At 43.7% G+C, this 21,916-nt stretch overlaps 1 protein-coding gene across 1 annotated transcript in view; it reads right to left on the reverse strand.

The window, feature by feature from the left end:
- The window catches only part of LOC126413075 (uncharacterized), a 183,049-nt gene that overhangs the window by 88,221 nt on the left and 72,912 nt on the right, over positions 1-21,916 (reverse strand). Inside the window, exon 4 of the mRNA XM_050082972.1 lies at positions 4,463-4,529. Coding sequence (XP_049938929.1) covers positions 4,463-4,529 — 67 coding nt within the window. The remainder of the gene's footprint in view (positions 1-4,462; positions 4,530-21,916) is intronic.

The following is a 21,916-nucleotide window of genomic DNA, read 5'->3' on the forward strand; positions in this document are numbered from 1 at the left end:
GCGTTTGGAGCACAGCATTGTATGGCAGTGCAGAACAGAAGAGAATTGAAGCATTTACATGTCATGATAAGGTAAGGAATGAGTAGGGTCTGCGCACAATCGGGAGAGGAAAGGAATACATGGAAAACACCGACAAGAAGAAGGGACATCTGTTAGGACATCAGGGGAAAACTCCCATGGTACTAGAGGGAGCTGCAGAGGGTAAAAACTGTAGAGGGAGGCAGAGATTGAAATACATCCACCAAATAATTGAGGACGTAGGTTGCAAATGTTACTCTGAGATGAAGAAATTGGCAGAGGAGAGGAATTATAGGCAGGCGGCATCAAACCAACCAGAAGACTGATGACTTAAAAAAGAAAAAAACGAAAAAAAACTGCTGGACTACACCAGTAGCATTTTGGAACTCGCGAGTGATCCCTTCCATTGATTTCATGCGATTTTTTTACAGCCACCCTCTGCAATGCTCAATAGTTCCTATCTGTCAGTAGAAGAGGTCTGCCTAGTCGTAATTTTTTGGAACTTTGTGGTAAGGTCTTATGGGACCAAACTCCTGAGGTCATCGGTCCCTAAGCTTACACACTACTTCAACTAACTTACGCTAAGGACAACACACACACCCATGCCCGAGGGAGGACTCGAACATCCGACGGGGGGAGCCGCGCGGACCGTGACAAAACGCCTGTGTGGTTTAGCTGTGGTTGTTCCATCGCGTTTCCACTTCACAATCATATCAGCAACAGCTGACTTGTGCAGCTTTAGAAGGGCTGAAATGTCCATGAAGGACTTGTTACTCAGGTGACATGCAATGACTAATCCACGTTCGAAGCCGTTAAGCTCTTCTGACAGATTCATTCTGCTTTTACAGTTTCTCTGCTCACAATTAAATACTTACAGCGTCCTTTATGTTGAGCATTCCATCTCTCGTGACATCTAGCGATCAATTCTGCATTACACAGGCGTGTGCGTATACTACTGATCAGTCAGTATATGCTACAACCAGGCGTAGAGAGGTTAGTTTATTTCCTAAGCTAGAAAAAAGTAATAAAAGTCAGATGTACGTATATGCTACATAAGGAGTGAGGAGTATAAATGAAAATCAGCTAATAAGGAAACAATTCCAAGTGTAAATAGGTGGTCTTGACGAAACTTAACTGCTGTGTAGAGCGAGCAAAATAATGATGTACGTATTTTATTTTTATGTCCAATTTTTCTTTTTCTTTACCATTTTTTATTTACCATTTTTTACCATTTTTTTCTTTACCATTTCATATACATGTATTTTGTTGATTGAAAATAATTAGTAACTCATTATTATGATACAAAATCATTACAACAAAGCTAATCTGCAAAGAAATGGTTAAAACAAATTTTTTCGAACGAAATTTCTTTGCATAATATACACGACGGAGATCACAATAAAAAACAAAATTCAGAAGGATCGCAGGTGCCCCTGTAAAAATCCTCATTTGTATCAGGCATATTTCAGCACCCATTGGTAAACCTTGGCGAAGAGAATTGATTATGTACTTGTGACTGCAGCTTGAGTATATTGTTTCTAAAGTGAGACTGGCAGCATAGTCATTCAGCAGAACTATGTTTCAAAAAACGTCTTACAAAGTTCATCGAAAGCCGCGTACGTCCCACGGCTGTACCTGTACCGTTTGGCCCTTTGGGATCACCGGATGAACAGGTGTCTTGTTGCGGATATAAACTCACAATGACCACCTTTTCATAGTTTTAAAAGAAACTAATGGTGAGTTTGGACGAGAAATCGAGAATCTCTTTTTAAAGCCCCAAATGTCCTCATGACAGCATCGAAATTTGTTAAGTAACCGTCTGGCGAGCTCAAGAGATATCTGACAGAAGTTTTCTTTCCCGTGAGGGAGAAAAATCTGTAATATTGCTAGATTCTTGGTATCGTCAAAGTGAAAAAATCGTTTAGAGCATCGTACCTGAGGACAAGGAAGTTGGTGATCCCGAAGAGCTCGACGGCACAGGTACAGCTACGGGTCGTGTACGGCTTTCGATGTTGGAAGAATTTCGTGAGGACATTTTCAGATCTAGTTCTGTTGGATAATCATGGTGTCAGGCTCCACTTGAGAAACAATATAATCAAGCTGCAGTCACCAGTAGATAATCAATTATTGTCGCAAAGGCTTACCAACGTACTGAAATATGACTGATACCAATCAGGATATTCAGAGTATCACCTGTGACAAGTTGAAGTCCTGGCGAATTTCGTTTTATATTGTGTTCTCCATCGTGCGTATTATGTGATGAAATTTCGTTAACTTTATATGAATGATGTAAAAAAAGTTATGTCTTAAGTATTTCCTTACAGATTGCCATTATGGCAATTAGTTTCTATCACAATAATAAGCTATGTATAATTTTCAATTAACAAAATACACGTCTGTTAAACGGTAAGCAAAAAAAAAAAAAAACTACAATTTTAAAACGTAAAAAAAACAATTAAAACATACAGCAAATATAAGTAAAATAAATAATTAGAATAATAATGAAAGTTTAGATATTTTAATTAGGTATGTTGAAAATACTCGTGTGTACAGTTTACTTTTCTAAATGGTAGTTCAGAAACCAGCGTCATTACATACGCATGTAAGTGCCTTAAAAGCTTATTTAATATATGTTGCAACAAAAGTTTTCGTTTTTCAAAATTAATTAATGATGGTGGGGTATTTTACAACATTTCAAGTTATTACGAACGTTGATCACATAGTTTACAAGAAGGTTAATAAAATACAAATTTTAAATGAAACCTTTTTTATAAATAAACAGTCTGAGCCGTAATGTTATTTTTACTGTACTAAATATAGTTTTGCAATTGAGACTGTTTCATTGTACAATAATGAAAAAAGGTTGCTGTACCGATTCATGGAGTGGAATGACCTTAAAAAACAATTTTTATATATCATCGTTTTGAATATATTGCGTCTAAACCTAATATGTCAATTTCCTTTCTGGATGTGTTTTAGCCTTTAAAAGTGAAATTGGGCAAAAACGACGCAACACATTTTGCATTATTTTGGCCCCTCTACACAACCGCTATATTTCATCACGACAGTTTATCTACACTGAGGTAACGAAAGTCATAGGATGCCTCCTAATATCGTGTCGGACCTTCTTTTGCCCGGCATAGTGCAGCATCTCGACGTGGCATGCACTCAACAAGTCGTTGGAAGCCCCCTGCAGAAATATTGAGCCATGCTGCCTCTATAGCCGTCCATAACTGCGAAACTGTTGACGTGCAGAATTTCATGCACGCAGTCGCCTCTCCACTATGTCCCAAAAGTGTTCGATGGGATTCACGTCGAGCGATCTTGGTGGCCAAATCATTCGCTCGAAATGTCCAGTGTGTTCTTCAAACCAATCGCCAACAAGTATGGCCCGGTGACAAGGGGGATTGTCATTGGTAAAAATTCCATCGTTGTTTGGGAACATCCTGTCCACGAATGGCTGTAAATGGTCTCCAAGTAGTTGAACGTAACCATTTACAGTCAATGATCAGTTCATTGGACCCGTTGCATTCCCTGTAAACGCAGCCCACACCGCTATGGAGCCACTACCAGCTTCACAGTACCTTAGGACAACTTCGGTCGATGGCTTCGTGCGGTCTGACCCACACTCGAACCCTACCACCAGTTTTTAGCAACTAAAATCTGCACTCATCTGACCACAGCACAGTTTTCCAGTCAAGAGTCCAAGTAATATGGTCAGTAGCCCACGAGGGGCGTTGCAGGTGATGTCGCGCTGTTAGTAAAGGCATTCGCCTCAGTCGTCTGCTGCCATAGCCCATTAACGCAAAAATTTCGCCACACTGTGCTAACGGATACGTTCTTCGTACGTCCCACATTGATTTCTGCAGTAATTTCACGCGGTGTTTCTTGTCTGTTAGCACTGACAACTCTACGCAAACGCCGCTGCTCTCGGTCGTTAAGTGAAGACCGACGGCCGCTGTGTTGTCCATGGTGAGAGGTAATACCGGAAATTCTCGGCACACTTTTGACACTGTGGGTCTGTAAATATTGAATTCCCTAACTATTTCCGAAATGGACTGTCCCATGTGTCTAGCTCCAACTATCATTCCGGGTACAAAAGTCTGCGGCTGTAATCAGGTCGGAAGCCCTTTCACGTGGATCACCTAAGCGTAATTGACCGCTCCGCCAATGCACCGCCTTTTTATACCTTGTGTACGCAATACTACCGCCATCTATATACGCACATATCGCTACCCCATGAGTTCTGTCACTTCAGTTTACGCTTGGCGAAGTTCCCTTTTGTGAAAGGTGTTAATGAGTGAACGGGGCACGTGGTGCGATAGGCGAAATCAGCCACTGAAAATACCAAGTTAAGAGGTTAAGGAACACTGACGTACCTATGGAGGTGCTGTGGAGGAGTAACCGGTGCGTTGGTCGGAGCGGAAGAGTCGGCGGCACTCACCTGCGCGCCCTCCGAGTCCACGAAGGCCCTGTTGTCTGCGCCGCCAGCACCGGGCGCCTGCGCGTCGCTGACGACGCGCCGCTTGCCGCGCTTGCGCTTGCCCATGCCGAGCGCGAGCAGCACGGCGAACAGCAGCAGCAGGCACGCCGCCGCCGCCGCCGCCCCCGCCAGCAGCCACGTGTCGCCCACCAGCGGCTCCGCCGCCGGCTTCAGGAACGCTGCACACGCCAGTACATCCACGTGCACTCACACACTTACACGTGCACGTACACAGCATCGATCACAGGGGAGGGGGGCAGGGGGTAGGAGGGAGCGCGGGGCTGGCGACGGCCCGCGACGTCGCCGACCCTATTTATCTCATCTATCGATGGCCTATCGCGACACTACCTCACAATGATGCAGCGATTTTCCGTCGGAGGGAGGAGGTCGTATTCTAGAGACGACAGCCTGTTATTGGGTATCGCACGCAACAGTGAACACTATTTACCAGAGCATCTGGTTACCACTGTAAAGAGCTCCATTTAGGAAAGGCATAAAGGGCAATGGACAGAAAGAAATTGGATGAGAACACTTCTTCAAACGCTGCTGCAGTGTTTGAAGACTGTGTGTTGTGTGCCGTCCTTAGGTTTAAGTAGTTCTAAGTTCTAGGGGACTGATGACCATAGATGTTAAGTCCCATAGTGCCATTTGAACCATTTTGAGTGTTTGAAAACTCTGCCCACATCACTCCTGACTACCACGAAAATATTTCCTCGGAGAGTATTGTGGACCTACAATAGCGGTGTGTATAACCAAAATGTTCGTGTGGAATAAAACTACCGTAGAGACGTGTTCACAGGAAACTGGCTCGCCGCGCGGGGTTAGCCGAGCGGTCTCGGGCGCTGCAGTCATGGACTGTGTGGCTGATCCCGGCGGAGGTTGAGTATTCCTTCGGGCATGGGTGTGTGTTTGTCCTTAGGATAATTTAGGTTAAGTAGTGTGCAAGCTTAGGGACTGATGACCTTAGAAGTTAAGTCCCATAACATTTCACACACATTTGAACATTTTTTTGAAACTGGCTCAAGCTTAGTCAGATATCCGAATATCAGTGAAATATCCCACATCAAAGCACTGACAGCAGCAGTTGTCGAAACAAGAAACGCCATATTCGAAATATTGGATGTACATCAACATACACTGAACCGAGCGAGGTGGCGCTGTGGTTAGCACACTGGACTCGCATTCGGGAGGACGACGGTTCAATCCCGCGTCCGGCCATACTGATTTAGGTTTTCCGTGATTTCCCTAAATCGCTCCAGGCAAATGCCAGGATGGTTCCTTTGAAAGGGCACGGCCGACTTCCTTCCCCGTCCTTCCCGAATCCGATGAGACCGATGACCTCGCTGTCTGGTCTCTTCCCCCAAACAACCCAACCGAACATACACTGATATGCCAGGACTTATGACTACTACCTAATAGCCGGTATGTGCACCTTTGGCACGTATAACAGCGGCGACGCGTCGTGGCAAGGAAGCAATGGGGCATTGGTAGGTCGGTGGAGGGAGTCTGCACCGCATCTGTACGCACAATTCCCGTAAATTCCTGGGAGGGGGGCGATGAGCTCTGAAGCCAGGTTCAATCACATCCGAGATGTGTTCGATCGGGTTCAGATCTGGCGAGTTGTGAGGGGGGCGGGGGAGGGGCACACATCAATTGGAACTCGCCACTGCGTTCCTCGAACCACTCCATCACATTCATGGCCTTGTGACACGGCGCATTATCTTGTTGAAAAATGCCACTGCAGTAGGGAAACATGACCGTCATGAAGGGGTGTACATGGTTTGCAACCAGTGTACGATACTCCTCGGCCATCATGGTGTCTTGCACGAGCTCTGCCGGGCCCACGGAGGCGCACGTGAATTATAAAATTATAAAGAATGTAGCAAGCAGTCGCGGAAACATAATTTATTTATCTTGTTGCAAATCGATTTCGACTGATGTCAGTCATCATCGGTGCATTATTCTAACCGATACATGCTATAAGCAGAAGTGCTGTCCTTGTCTGATTTCTATCATGAATGTTCCCCAGAGCATAGTGGAGCCGCCGCCCGCTTGTCTCTGCCCCGCAGTACGGGTGTCAAGGTACTGTTCCCCTGCAAGACGATGGATTCGTGCCCTCTCATCGGCATGATGAAGGGGGTATTGGGATGCATCTGATCATGCAACGCTCTGCCACTGAGCCAACGTCCAGAGATGATGGTCACATATCCATTTCAGTCAAAGTTGCAGATGTCGTGGTGTTAGCATTTGCAAATGCATGAGCCGTCGGCTGCGGAGGCCCATCGTTAGGAGGGTTCGGTGACTGTGTATTCAGATACACTTGTATTCTGATCAGTATTTAAGACTGAAGTTAGTTCCGCCACAGTTCGCCGCCTGTGCTATTTTACTAATGTGCCCAGCCTACGTCGACATCTGTAATGATAGGTGGCCGCACAGATCCATGACGCCTGGACTTGCATACAATACAAAGAAAAAAAGAATAAGTAAACAACAATCAAAATTTTGGAAAAAAGTTAGTAGGGTGCACTCAAACAAAATTATTACTCGCTTAACAAAAACACAAAGATTTCAAGAAAATAAAAGAAAAATAATCAAATAGAATTAAAAAAAAGAGCAGGCCTATTATGACCACAAGAACATCTCTATTGTCTATAAATAAAGATAAATATGGAACTTGTATTCCAATAAATGTATTATATTATTGTCTTTTGCCGCTCGGAGTGGCCGCGTGGTTTAGGGCGCCATGTCACGGATTGCGCATCCCCTCCCGCCTGAGGTTCGAGTCCTCCCGCGGGCATGGGTGTGTGTGTTGTTCTTAGCATAAGGTACTTCAATTTAGGTTAAGTAGTGTGTAAGTCTGGGGACCGGTCACATCAGCAGTTTGGTCCCTTAGGAATTCACACACATATTGTCTTTAGGTTCTTACTGTCTTGGCTTCGCCACGTGTTGAAGACACTCTTCAATGCTCGTGTCGAGCTCTGGACGATCACAATCTGTCCTCGGTCAGACTCAAATAAATCGCACGCCTTCCCTATTCTATTCACTGATACTACATGCACCGAGCGTGTGTCTGACTAGCAGTCATTCCTCGACGGAGGATGCGGCTATCGCCTGAACGGATTTATATCGATAGTAGGTCGGTGGTCATAGCGCTCTGGCTGACACACTAGATGAAAAGTTCCTAAAATCTGGTCATACAAACAGGGTGATTCAGGTGTCCCTACCGATGTCGTTTTATGCACCCAGCAATGTTATACCTGACATTGGGTTACGTTTCATCTATGATAATACATACAGGTCGAAGCAATGAATTAAAATTTGTGCCAAAGCCGGGATTCGAACGTGGGTGTCCTGCTAGTATTTCGCTGCAGCTAGTGGTTTTCGAGTAATTCAAGAAAAACGAACAGAAATGCTCTTCAAACGCACCCCCACTCACACACTCAGCCCCACCTGGTAGGATTTCTAGTATGTTGCTCATGCACTTCCTTCTGTCACTGTACACAAATTTGCAACTGCACGAGTTATTTCCCACATTCGACCTTTTTTGATCCTCAGTCAGTACTCGAGTATTTACAAATTGTGAAACTGACTATTGTGTAAATTTTACCCAACAATTTTGTGAATTTTAACAGAATAAAATAAACAATTACATAGTTGTATTCGTCAGGTCTTCTGGCTGCGAAACTGCTGTGCTTCTAAGTTTGGATCGAATTGTCAACGTAATTAGTTTTAGCGAAACGTTCACAAAAGTCATTTTTCTTTCATTGTCCTCACGGGGACATTTAAATTAATAATGTTAACGCAACAGCCTAGTATGCTGACTGTGTAATAGCCCAACCAATAAAGAAAAAATAGGTCGAAAGTCGGGAATAGTTTCTGTAGCCGAAAATTATTGTACATTGGTAGCAGGGAGTGCCACGTACAACATACTAGAAATCCTGACTGGTGAGGGATGAGTGTGGGGATGGAGGTTCGTTTGTAGGTCACTTTTGTACATTAAATATCTCGAAAACCGTGGCCTTCAGCGAAAATGTATTCCAGCACTAAATTTAACTACGTTAAATTTTCAACAAAAAGGTCCTGTCCATTTTTTTCTGTAGGACTAATAGCTTGCGCGTAGCGAACAAGGGAATGGCAAAATATCGTGCCTGGATTTTGAAGACCAGATATAACATTGCACGTTACATAAAGTGACATTGGAAGGCCCATCTGACCCACCCTGTATATAAAAAGAACAAACTTGCTGTTTTGCTGTTTGCGGCATCGTGTGAGACAATTCAGAAAGCTTTCTGTGGATTTTTTTTTAAAGAATTCCTTTCGTTCTGTTTCAGGTGGTACCAGAAATATCTACATTTCAGGAGAGAGCGCTCTATGTGGTATGGTATGCAGAAACAAAGTCACACTTTGCTGCCAGAAGAGATTTCGGACGTGACTTTCAAAGGAAGCCACCAGACGTTAAGACTGTTAATGCTTGGTATGGTAAGTTGTTAACAACTAGAAATGTAAACAGTCGAGCTCTTGAAGGAAACACATCTGATGGAATGGTAGAAGAGACCAGGGAGATCTTCCAAAGAAACCTGTCAAACTCAGTTAACCGATCATCACGAGAGTTAAACATCCCTCGCTCAACAGCTCACAAGGTGTTGCGTAATGACTTCGTTTGCATACTTACAAAGTTCAAATAATACAAGCATTGAAGCGAAACTTGGAAATTTTGGACTTGATTGGCAAAACCCCTAACTACCTAGGAAATGTCGTTTTATCTGACGATCGATACAACATTCGCATGTGGAGTTCGGAAAACCTCCATAACTTTTGTAAAAATATCAGAGACAGAGAAATGACGAACATGTGGTGCGTGCTGATGAAACAAGGCATAGTTGAATCATTTTTCATCAACAATAATACAGTAACAGGAACCATTTATTTCGAATTGCCTGTGGAATTTGCTGTCTCTCAGCTCGTTCCCCTTGAGCTAATACTGATCTTCCAGCAGGATGATGCAACATCGGATTGTAGTTTACGTGTTCGTGGCTTTCTGGACCAAACATTTCCATAGCGGTGAATACGACATGTTGGACCAACCAATTGGCACCGCGATCACCGGACACAATCCTCCTTAATTTCTTCCAGTGGGATTATGTGAAAGACATTGTGTATGCCTCGCCAGTACTTGACCTTGTTGACCTCCTTGGTCGTAACATTGCAGAGCGATATGAAGTGGGACAAGCATGTAATTGCAGTTGTGGAGAAGGCGGATAGTCGTCTTCGGTTCGTTAGTAGAATTTTGGGAAGATGTGGTTCATCTGTGAAGGAGACCCTTTATAAAACACTAATACGACCTATTCTTGAGTACTGCTCGAGCGTTTGGGATCCCTATCAGGTTGGATTGAGGGAGGACATAGAAGCAATTCAGAGGCGGGCTGCTAGATTTGTTACTGGTAGGTTTGATCATCACGCGAGTGTTACGGAAATGCTTGAGGAACGCGGGTGGGAGTCTCTAGAGGAAAGGAGGCGTTCTTTTCATGAATCGCTAGTGAGGAAATTTAGAGAACCAGCATTTGAGGTTGACTGCAGTACAATTTTACTGCCGCCAACTTGCATTTCGCGGAAAGACCACAAAGATAAGACAAGAGAGATTAGGGCACGTACAGAGGCATATAGGCAGTCATTTTTCCCTCGTTCTGTTTGGGAGTGGAACAGGGAGAGAAGATGCTAGTTGTGGTACGAGGTACCCTCCGCCACGCACCGTATGGTGGATTGCGGAGTATGTATGTAGATGTAGAATTGTGGATGTAACAGCCCCCGTCACCCCCGGCATGCTTGTGCGCATGTGGTTTAAGATACAGTATCGTTCAGATATTTTACGGATTAAAAAAGGATCCTGCGTAAAAGTGTACTAATTTCTGTACAGAAATTTTTGAGTTACTGTAGATGATGCCGCAAACGGCGGGTATCTATGTCTAAAAGACATTTTTTTAAAAAACTGGATTTGGATATCAGAGAGGTTTCATGTTGACATCCCGTATCGCAAAATTTTATATAACTGGTATGAGGATCCTCTATGTTCACAACAATAGTATTTACAGTTTTTTTCGGTTTTTAGGTTATTCATTACAATTGCTTCAGACTGAGAATCGACAGTCGTGCAGCAACAACTGATTAAGTGTAGGCAGCACTGAAAAATAATATTTGCCTGCTGATAATGGTTTATGAAATATCACTGTAGTTTTTGTTGCGCGCGTGATGGTCGCAATATTTGTCTAAGTCCTAGTTGGTCGGCAACGCTTTTAATATTCAGAAGCGGTGTTTCAAAGTATGCGTGATGAAAATACACCCATTTCGATCTCATGTTCGGTTTGATAATTCGCGCCGCGTTTCCAATACACCTGTCTTTTCGGTGTGAAGGAGCTATGGCATCTACACCAGCCAACGCTCTTATTGTTGAAGACAATGAACCCTCCACTACAGTTGAGAAGGAAATAACTCAGCCATAAATTTATTGCCAAATACGCGCAATTTTCTCAGGACAAATTGGTAGAAGACTTACACAACCCCTCATTTAGGCGCCTGTCTCAAAAATTCTGGATGAACAACAGCATGCCGTCCATTTCATATACACGCATGGATACTATGAACGATATCCTCAACGAAATTTCTCTGTAGCGAATGCCACTACAACAATTCGATCTTAGAACTAGACCTGTCATTGACTCTAAAACCAACAAATTCTTTCGACATAGAAGAACTAGTATCTGGTTTTCATAGTACAACCTTTATTTATATAGATGGATCCAAAAATGAAGATGGCGCAGGCAGCGAATATTGAGAGAATTATATAAGGCAATATGGTACAAAAATTTAAACTAGCAAAGGACAACACAATCAGCACAGTTGAATTAAACAAAATCCTGGAAGCTCTTCTTTCTATTCATTATATTTCTGGAAAAATCCATTATTCTAAATCACTCCATGACTTTCTAAAGATCAACAACACCTGAAAAGTGAGTCATTCCATAGCACACACAATAGTTGTTGTATTGAGATGGATTCAAAACAATAAATGGCGAGTCAAAATGTATTAGCTGAAAGACCACTGTCGGATAAAAGGAAGCGGAACTGCAGATAGTCTGGCGAAGAAAAGCATCCTAAAGTAGCGGCAGACGAGTTTCTACAAAAATTTAGACGACTAACAAGAAATAAATGGAATAAAGAATGGGCACTACCCTCGAAATCAAGAGGGGTGCCGAAATGTAATGTCTCCGAATCTTTTTATCTGAAAACTCTTAAAGCGTTTTAAAGAACTAGCTTCATTAACATCCTACTTTTTTATTCTTCGTGTCTACATATTTATTTCTCAACATTGTCACCCTGGCGACGAACACATTCCTCCCAACGAGGGACCAGTTTGACCACACCGTCACTGTAGAAAGTTTGAGCCACGACCTCACCTCCGCTTGCGCGGCTTCATCGTTATCTAAGTGAAGCCCCCGAATGTGTTCTTGAAGTTTTGGAAACAGATAAAAAGCGGAAAAGCGGAAAAGATCAAGTCGGGACTGTATGGAGGATGCTATGTTCACGTTGAGGGTGAGCACATTAGCTCGCATCAACATCTGCGGTTACGAAGAGGGCACACACGCAGATACATACAGAAGCCGAGAGTGTCAACTAAAAACACGTCCAGAATGTCACAATTTTAAACATGCCTGACGGCAACAACAACAAATTTTCAATAAATAAGACATACAGTCAACTCGTTGTATAAGTCTATTTAAAAGTCTTGACAAGTTTCAATCCACTAAGGATATCATATTCACAAGGAAAGTCACCTATAACCTTTTAAACATTTTTTTATTGTTATTTCCTAACCCCCCCCCCCCCCCAGCGCTCCATATGGGCGGGAGGTGGGCTGTGAGAGGTACAGGCAACCCGCTCTTCAGGCAATGGATAACAAAATGCTAAAGTAGACAAAAAAACAACAGATAACGCAGATATATACTCTGATTTTAAAACTTTTTAAAGGGAAATGGAAATTTTGAGATAAACAATGGATGCCTTTATTCACTGTTAGTTAAAACCAGTAATAATAAAAGGTAAAATGAAATACAACAAGCGAACATTTAAAACATGTTGCCGAAACAGTGATATGTAAAAGAAGCACTTTCCTGTCACTAGAAATTGAAAGGACCTGCCACGGGATAGCGCAGTTTTTGATGGGGAAAATGTTGGTCGGTGAAGAGGGTAGGAATGTGGTGCTATAAGGATGGAGGGCTGATGCTTTGCAGCGATGGGGTAAGAGTGGCAGTTGGGATAGGAGAGGGGTGGAGTAAATGGGAAATTGGAGACACTAATACACTCCTGGAAATTGAAATAAGAACACCGTGAATTCATTGTCCCAGGAAGGGGAAACTTTATTGACACATTCCTGGGATCAGATACATCACATGATCACACTGACAGAACCACAGGCACATAGACACAGGCAACAGAGCATGCACAATGTCGGCACTAGTACAGTGTATATCCACCTTTCGCAGAAATGCAGGCTGCTATTCTCCCATGGAGACGATCGTAGAGATGCTGGATGTAGTCCTGTGGAACGGCTTGCCATGCCATTTCCACCTGGCGCCTCAGTTGGACCAGCGTTCGTGCTGGACATGCAGACCGAATGAGACGACGCTTCATCCAGTCCCAAACATGCTCAATGGGGGACAGATCCGGAGATCTTGCTGGCCAGGGTAGTTGACTTACACCTTCTAGAGCACGTTGGGTGGCACGGGATACATGCGGACGTGCATTGTCCTGTTGGAACAGCAAGTTCCCTTGCCGGTCTAGGAATGGTAGAACGATGGGTTCGATGACGGTTTGGATGTACCGTGCACTATTCAGTGTCCCCTCGACGATCACCAGTGGTGTACGGCCAGTGTAGGAGATCGCTCCCCACACCATGATGCCGGGTGTTGGCCCTGTGTGCCTCGGTCGTATGCAGTCCTGATTGTGGCGCTCACCTGCACGGCGCCAAACACGCATACGACCATCATTGGCACCAAGGCAGAAGCGACTCTCATCGCTGAAGACGACACGTCTCCATTCGTCCCTCCATTCACGCCTGTCGCGACACCACTGGAGACGGGCTGCACGATGTTGGGGCGTGAGCGGAAGACGGCCTAACGGTGTGCGGGACCGTAGCCCAGCTTCATGGAGACGGTTGCGAATGGTCCTCGCCGATACCCCAGGAGCAACAGTGTCCCTAATTTGCTGGGAAGTGGCGGTGCGGTCCCCTACGGCACTGCGTAGGATCCTACGGTCTTGGCGTGCATCCGTGCGTCGCTGCGGTCCGGTCCCAGGTCGACGGGCACGTGCACCTTCCGCCGACCACTGGCGACAACATCGATGTACTGTGGAGACCTCACGCCCCACGTGTTGAGCAATTCGGCGGTACGTCCACCCGGCCTCCCGCATGCCCACTATACGCCCTAGCTCAAAGTCCGTCAACTGCACATACGGTTCACATCCACGCTGTCGCGGCATGCTACCAGTGTTAAAGACTGCGATGGAGCTCCGTATGCCACGGCAAACTGGCTGACACTGACGGCGGCGGTGCACAAATGCTGCGCAGCTACCGCCATTCGACGGCCAACACCGCGGTTCCTGGTGTGTTCGCTGTGCCGTGCGTGTGATCATTGCTTGTACAGCCCTCTCGCAGTGTCCGGAGCAAGTATGGTGGGTCTGACACACCGGTGTCAATGTGTTCTTTTTTCCATTTCCAGGAGTGTAGTTGTTGGGAAGAAGGGGGTGGGGAAAGAAATGTTAAAGGGAAAGAAAAGGGAAAATATATGTGGAGATGGGCGGCAGATGAAGCCCTGACACGATGTGTTGGATGGGGTGGTCCTATAGCTGATATGAAGGGTAAATGTTGCGATGGACTTCTTCATCTGGGAGGGGGAGATGGGGTTTCTTTGAGAGAGCATGTGGATGGTGTGTAAGTGGAGGGTCGTGGACTGTGTTGGTAAAGATGCGGCAGTGTATGAAGATTGTAAAGTACAGAGAAAAGGATAGGATCATTGAAATCAAGTTTGCGGATGGTGTAGATTGTTCGGAGGTGATCAATATGAGTGAGGAGAGGCGGGAACGTGGTGAGTTGGTAACGGATCCTTGTGGAGGAAGGTAAACGGATGCGGAAAGCGAGGTGGAGAGGATGGCGTTTGAGGGTCTGGAGGGACATATAGAACTTGGGACGGGCGGATATCCATGCAGCATTTGCGTAGCAAAGAATGGGGCGGATTAGAGATTTGTACGTGTGAAGAACAGTGAACGGGTGCAGTCCTCGTGTTCAGACATTTAGTAGTTTTTGACTATTGTGGGCTTTCTGTTGGATGGTTAGTAGGTGGAGTTTCCACGTTACTTGCCAGTCGAAGGTTAGTCTAAGGTATTTTAGTGTGTTAGTTAAACTGGGACGGTCAAAAACGGTGACGTAAAAGTCATGGAGACGGAAGGTGCAGGTAGTGCGTTCTGTAATTATTGCCTGGGTTTTGGTGGGGTTAATCTTAAGGAGTCATTGGTTGCACCAGGAGGTAAAGTGAGTGATGTGGATTTGGAGGGATCGTTAGGATTTCTGGAGTGTATGATAGAGGGCGAGGAAAGTGGCGTTACCAGCATACTGAAAGAGGTGGATGGGAGCAGGTATTTTCGTCATACCAGCAGTGTACAAGAAGTGAAGGAGGGGAGAGAGAACGGAACCTTGCGGCACTCATGCAGTGGATGGAAGGTACGGGAATGGGTGTTGTTACTATGGACATAGGATAGGCGATTGGAAAGGATGGATGCAATAAGGCGGACATAGTTGATGGGACTCTGGAGTTCGAACAGAAGACCGGAATGCCATACACGGTCGTATACTTTCTCTATGTGAAGGAAGACAAAGGTGGCGGAATTACGGTTGTTGAGCTGTTGGAATAGGAAGTGGGTGAGGCTCAGGAGTTGATCATTAGCAAAGAAGAAGGGACGGAAGCCACGCTGGGCAATAGGAAGCAGATGATGCTGGTGCAGATGACGGTGGATGCGACGGGAGAGGAGGGATTCATAGACCTTAAACACACTACAAAATAAACGTCTAAAATACTTAATACTTTAGACACTGAAATGGCGTACATGGAATAAAACTGGTACTTACGTAAATTACATGACGTTAAAATTGTAAACAAACATGATGATCTAAGAAGATCAAGTCACACAGCAGAAAATGTAGACTACATGGGAACAGTAAAAATTGTAACACAGGTACAACTTGTTAAAAGAAAAGACTTTGGACCGAACGTGTGGCAACTAACTGCGATGCCAAGTAAACGTGGTGTAGAGTGCGCCACTTACTGAGCGCTAATAGCGTGATAAACGCTCAACCGTACTAAATACGCATCTGTTACAGTAAGACACCAGTATGATACATATTTAGATGTTTTAAACAGAATGAACTGTGTGTTATAAAAGAAAGGCTGTATAAAAGACACAAAAAATAATATTTATAAAAATGACTACGACAACAGGTAGCATAAACTGAAAGAGTTGTCAATCACAAATATCAGTTGAGAATAAAGGACATACTATAGTAGTAGTTTATCAAGTTGTTACAATATGCTAGAAAGGGGGAATATGCTTCACATAAAATATGCGAACAGAATTGGTACTGAAACCTAGTCCAGCTTTTTACAATACACTTATGCAATCGGTTGGCTGTATATCTTATTTATTGAAATCATTCAGAACATACAATTATCATTTGAAAATGTACAGTAAGATAATAACCGGCCTCACTATTCATAGAGGAAACAAGTACCCTACCGCAGAATGCATATATGTATCTTAACAACAGAATCAGGCGCCATACATCCGCACACAACGTAGCTGCTACTCGACTTGAATATATCACCAGTCCAAAAGGTTCCGTCATTGATTCTATTCCTGGTGTATAAGCGACGTTAACGCAGTAACTACGGTGGCATCTTCAACTGACAACAGTAAACAAGAGATGTGCATTCTACTAGTCAGGTGTGAGGACGCAGTGTTTAGTAGTGGACGTGCCGTCGTGGTGCCTCACGTCATAAATCGCACTGTCGTAAGTCGCAATGGAGCAACATCCCTAAATAAAGTGTTCAAGACATTCTCCAGAATGCAAAGAGCAAAAATACACACGAAGGATAAACGCTTTGACGACATAACCGACGTTCAAGGCAGTGTGACGCTTGAGTTGAACAATATCCGAAAGAGAGCTTCTCTGAAAAGTTCACATGGTTGTACAAATTTTCTGAGAGTTGCACTCTAGTGCGGAGAGGCTACGTAGAACACCTGATCAGCAAAACCACCACCTTAATCTTTCCTGCTTTTTATTAATCCAGTCTCGAAACTTTTTGGACTGACGATGCATGTTTTCCCAGTAATTTCCGCTGGCTCTGCGTAAAAAAAATTTCTTATTGCTATGACTTTCTCGTATACGGCAAGTTTATCACGACTGTACTGCCAATGAAATACTTTCCTTCCGAGCCCCGACAGCGTCCCGTGACAGGAGGTACGTGCAACAGTAGGCGGAAGCTTCCTGGACTTGCAGCCTCGCGCATATTGTCTCATTTCCTGCATCCACGTCATCTCTGTTACGGAGACATTACCACTCACATACTGTTGTCACACAGGTAAATGAAAAATTATTTCTGGCACCTGCTTTAAAAAGTATCTCTCGCTATAGCAAAATAATTTTTCAGGTTCAGCCATTTTTATTTACCAAAATTTATTGTGCACGGCGCTTTATGGCATTATGCTGTTTTCATTAGGTGTTTCACAGCCTGTATTCTTAGTGTACGTGCCGTCTTAGCAAATGGCAGGTTTTATCTTAGTAGTTACGAATATCCGAAATGTAAACAATAGTATGTGACAGTGTGAAATGATGGAGTTGTTTGTTCTTGTGCTGTATGTACCGGACAAGCATTTATTCAGCAACAACGTAAGTATAGATATAACTGAGGTTATCTAAATATATAACACTCTTAATGGTGCACACAAAAGTACAATGTGTCCGTGATTAAAGTTCCAGTTTCAGAACGCCATAGAAAGAGAACCACTGCTCATAATGACGTAAAATTTGAACAGCATGTTATTGACGAAGGGGTAAACGTCATGAAAAAAAAACAATTTTACCTTTAGATGTCGCTGTAAGCGTTTAAACGTAAATGGGGTCGGCTACAAATGACAGATGAATAGCAATATGAACGCTATGGTTTGACTTGCACATTATACCATCCGTACTGTTCAATGTGCATGACTGCACAAGTTCAGTAGGCACAATTGTAGCACTGTTAGTGAGGTAAGCCCATCCATCACGGCATGGTTGTACCGCATCTGATGCGCCATCTTGCATGAAAATGATCTTACATACACACTCACGCTGTTGAAGGGTTGGAATAACGTTGGTTCGGAAAAAAAAAAAAAAAAAAGAAAGCGCTCACAGCATTTACCACTGGTGGTACAGGTCATAGGAGCCGCAGATCTCATGTCTTCGAATAAATACGGTTCCACGACAAACGACGACGTCAACCCGCACCACAAAGTCAAAAAATGGTTCAAATGGCTTTGAGCACTATGGAACTTAACATCTGAGGTCATCAGTTCCGTAGACTTAGAGCTACCTAAACCTAACTAACCTAAGGACATCACACTCATCCATGCCCGAGGCAGGATTCGAACCTGCAACCATAGCAGCAGCGCGGTTCCGGACTTAAGCGCCTAGAATCGCTCGGCCACAGCGGCCGGCACAAAGTCACCTTTGCATAATGTAGTGGTACCGGTTGATGAGCGTGCAGATTATCCGTTGCCATATTCTGTAATTCTGTGTATTGACATGTCCTTGGAGATGGAAATGGGCTTCGTCTGTCCACAGAATGCTCTATGGTCATTCATTGTCTACTTCCAAGCGAGCAAAAAATTCCAGAGCGAACATTTGTCTTGCTGGCACGTCAGCAATAAGCAACTTCTGAACATGGGTGATTTTGTATGGATAGCAATGCAAGATGTTTCGTAGGATTTTATACACCGTGCTCGTAGGCATGTCTGATGTTCGGGTAATTCCACGTGCACTGCAAGCTTGCACACCATCGCTCTAACCGCCCTGTTTTCGTCTCTCTGCTACGTAGCACTTCAAAAGAATCCGTCTTTTCGAATTTTGTAACCATTTTCTCCAGACCCTTAGCAGACATCGGACCAATTCCTTTTTTCATACTCACGAGTGTCCGGAACTTCTGCGGGGTTACTGACGCAGTATCACCGTAATTGTTGGTTCAAATGGCTCTGAGCACTATGGGACTTAACATCTGTGGTCATCAGTCCCCTAGAACTTAGAACTACTTAAACCTAACTAACCTAACGACATCACACACATCCATGCCCGAGGCAGGATTCGAACCTGCGACCGTAGCAGTCGCGCGGTTCCGGACTGAGCGCCTAGAACCGCTAGACCACCGCGGCCGGCCACCGCAATTGTAAAAGAGCTTTCCCAGTAGCGTGCGATCCTTCATGGAGCTAGTCATGTTGGGCGTTTTGGGCTCAAAACGAGGAAGTGCCGTGTGCCGTGCGTCTGTTACTGTGCATATTCTGTCACTTACAGCTTTATCTGTTGGTCAAATTTTCTTTAATCTTTTTTCTTCGATGATGTTTCCCCCTACGTGAAAAATATGCTGTTCAAATATGACGTCATTCCGAGCAGTGGTTCTCTTTCTACAGCGTTTTGAAATAAAAACTTTAATTACGGCCGCCCTGTAAATAAATCTTTCTGGACAGCGACAAATTTCTGTGTACTGCTTCATTAGCACATTAACCAAAAACAGACATTATCACAGTTTTAAAAATCTATAATTAAAAGTTTGTGTATGTGTAACTGTATGGCACCTGATGACGCCAGCGTGTTGCCGAAACGTGTCGTGCAGATAAATATTGCTAAATTAAAGTGACTGAAGATGTAAAATCGTTTCATAAATTTTGTAATACAGTCATAGATCTTAAAAAACGTGGATTAATTTCAGTTTAAAATCTGTTTTTCCTGATGTGTAATAACCAGGTAAAAAAATAATAATTTCAGTATGTAAACCTGCTCAAAAGAATTAGTGGAACGTGACTCGGGGCGTCTCCCACACTCCACTGAGCAATAACTTAAGAATGGGTAGTTTACCAAATTATACCTTTTCATTCACAGATTACGTACACAACAAACCTTGTAATTTCTTAGACTTTCCCGGCGCTGCGCTGTTATTGTTAATGCAGCGCCAAAACGAATACCTGACGACTAAAGAACGCTTCAAAGCCAGAAAATGTCATTTTACAACGTGAGCTAATCAACGTAGCTGCCTCTAATGCGTGACACCACGTGGTACTGTTTATCCACGGTGTGGCAACAGGCACGCTTTACCAAACGAACTGCTGGCGGCTTGTATGGGAAAGCCGGCTCACCGTTGATGTTACCCGGCCAACGGGGTCGTGTCACCTTCGGTGAATATAGCGTCCCCAGTGCTATATTACGAAAAGACTTAAAAACAGTATTTATAAAGAAGAGACATTAAAATATTGAATAATATATTTTTATCATGTAGCCGTAAAATAATAATTTCTCTGTGCAGGTTTAGATTGCAAAGAAATAATTTATGACAAAATGATCTAAAGAGACGACAAGATACGATCTTTTGTTAATTTTTTAGTCGACTTCACTTCCTCTTTTGTCTTGAGTGTGTATAGACAGACATCTTTCGAGTGCTGACAAATGTAAGCATATTTGTATGAGTTAAGCAGATAATATATTAATTGAATATTATTGTGCACTTTTAATTTGTAAGAGGTGATCCCGATTTCATGTCCGCCTTCCTTGAATTAACCTACATTCAAGTAATTTACAGTTCAACAATCGCAGCGGCCGATGCAGCCAACGACGCCATTACGTGGCGATATTAACTTATGAAAACTTAGCGGAAGCGGAAAACTCGCCCGCTATTAACATAATATTAATTTTTCTCCACAGCCGCACGAAGTTGCAGAAATACGTAGCTTTGAGATTCTTATTTTCAGTACCATAGCCGAGACCCAGAGCCAGGACTCCGACTACAATACAATGGTTAACGGAGGTAAGAAAAATACTCTCGCGCGTGTGTGGACCGCAATTGTAATTAATAACTAAAGATCTTTTGCTTTAAAGTGAATGACTAGCCGAGGAAACTAACATGAAAAGTCTACTACATTGTTCAGCTTGTATGCTCATGTTTTAAGATGCAGCGAGTCTAACATTCATTAACGTAACAAATAATTTGAGATTAATATTGTTAAAAAGGAGAACTTCAGGAAAGCATTTAATCGTAAAATCAAAATTAAATGAAATATCATTTTTATTAAGGCCCACCACGTAAGTCGGCAACAACCAAAAAATAATAATATATTAAATTACGACGGCCGACGGACGCGAGATGAACCAAACGTCAAAAGTCGCAACTAATTTTAAACGCACAATAATCGGACACAGCGACTCGTGTAGCCCTTCTGAGATAGTCTTGCAGTGTTCTGGTAGTATGTGTATACCACCGCAACGCAGAGATGGCCGGTCCCAGAAAGCACAGTGATGAGCTCACGGAGTTGGGGCGGAATGACTTATTATCCTACTGTCTGGTAGGAGGTCGTAACGATACAGATCATGGATAATTATTTCTTCGTCAGGATGTTCACTTTCTCAAACGCACATACAGAACAATCTTTACGAAACACTGATCGCCCGGACTCCTAGCAATAGATACAATTGAGTCGGATGAGCGCTAGTGTGGCTTTAGTAGACGGATTTCAAACTGTGGTGTTAATACGAAGGTTAACAAAGTAAATAACGGAAGGCTTATAATTTCCTGTCGAATGATTTGTAAGTTAGAGGGGGTTATAAATAATTTTGGAGAATTCGTTTTAGAGTGAACTCGTAACCCATTTAACTGGCCATAACGAGCAACGTAACATACGAGGGTTATTCGGAAACTTAGGAACGATCGGTCGCGAAATGGAAACCACAGTGAAAATCGGATGAAGTTTTGCACAGGTGTGCTGGGCAGTGTCTCTAGTATGCCCGTCGATCGCGTTATGTCGTTCTTTTTAGTTCCGAGCACACAGGGAGCACATAAAGATGTCTAGAACAAAAGTGTCTCCCGCTAAGTACGAGGACCTGGTGAGAAATTTCGCCTGAAGCTATGCAGCCAACATTACAGGACTGTCGTGTGATTTCTTCTTCAAGACAATTCCCAGCTGCATTCTTCAGGGGCAATGAAGATGCTCCTGCATCGTTTTCAATTGGAAATGTTTGACTACCCACAATACAGCTAGTAATTGTCTCCCTCTGAGTTTCATCTCTGCTCACAT

This window comes from Schistocerca serialis, chromosome 7 (assembly GCF_023864345.2).
Source record: "Schistocerca serialis cubense isolate TAMUIC-IGC-003099 chromosome 7, iqSchSeri2.2, whole genome shotgun sequence".
In the NCBI taxonomy this organism is placed as follows: Eukaryota; Metazoa; Arthropoda; class Insecta; order Orthoptera; family Acrididae; genus Schistocerca; species Schistocerca serialis.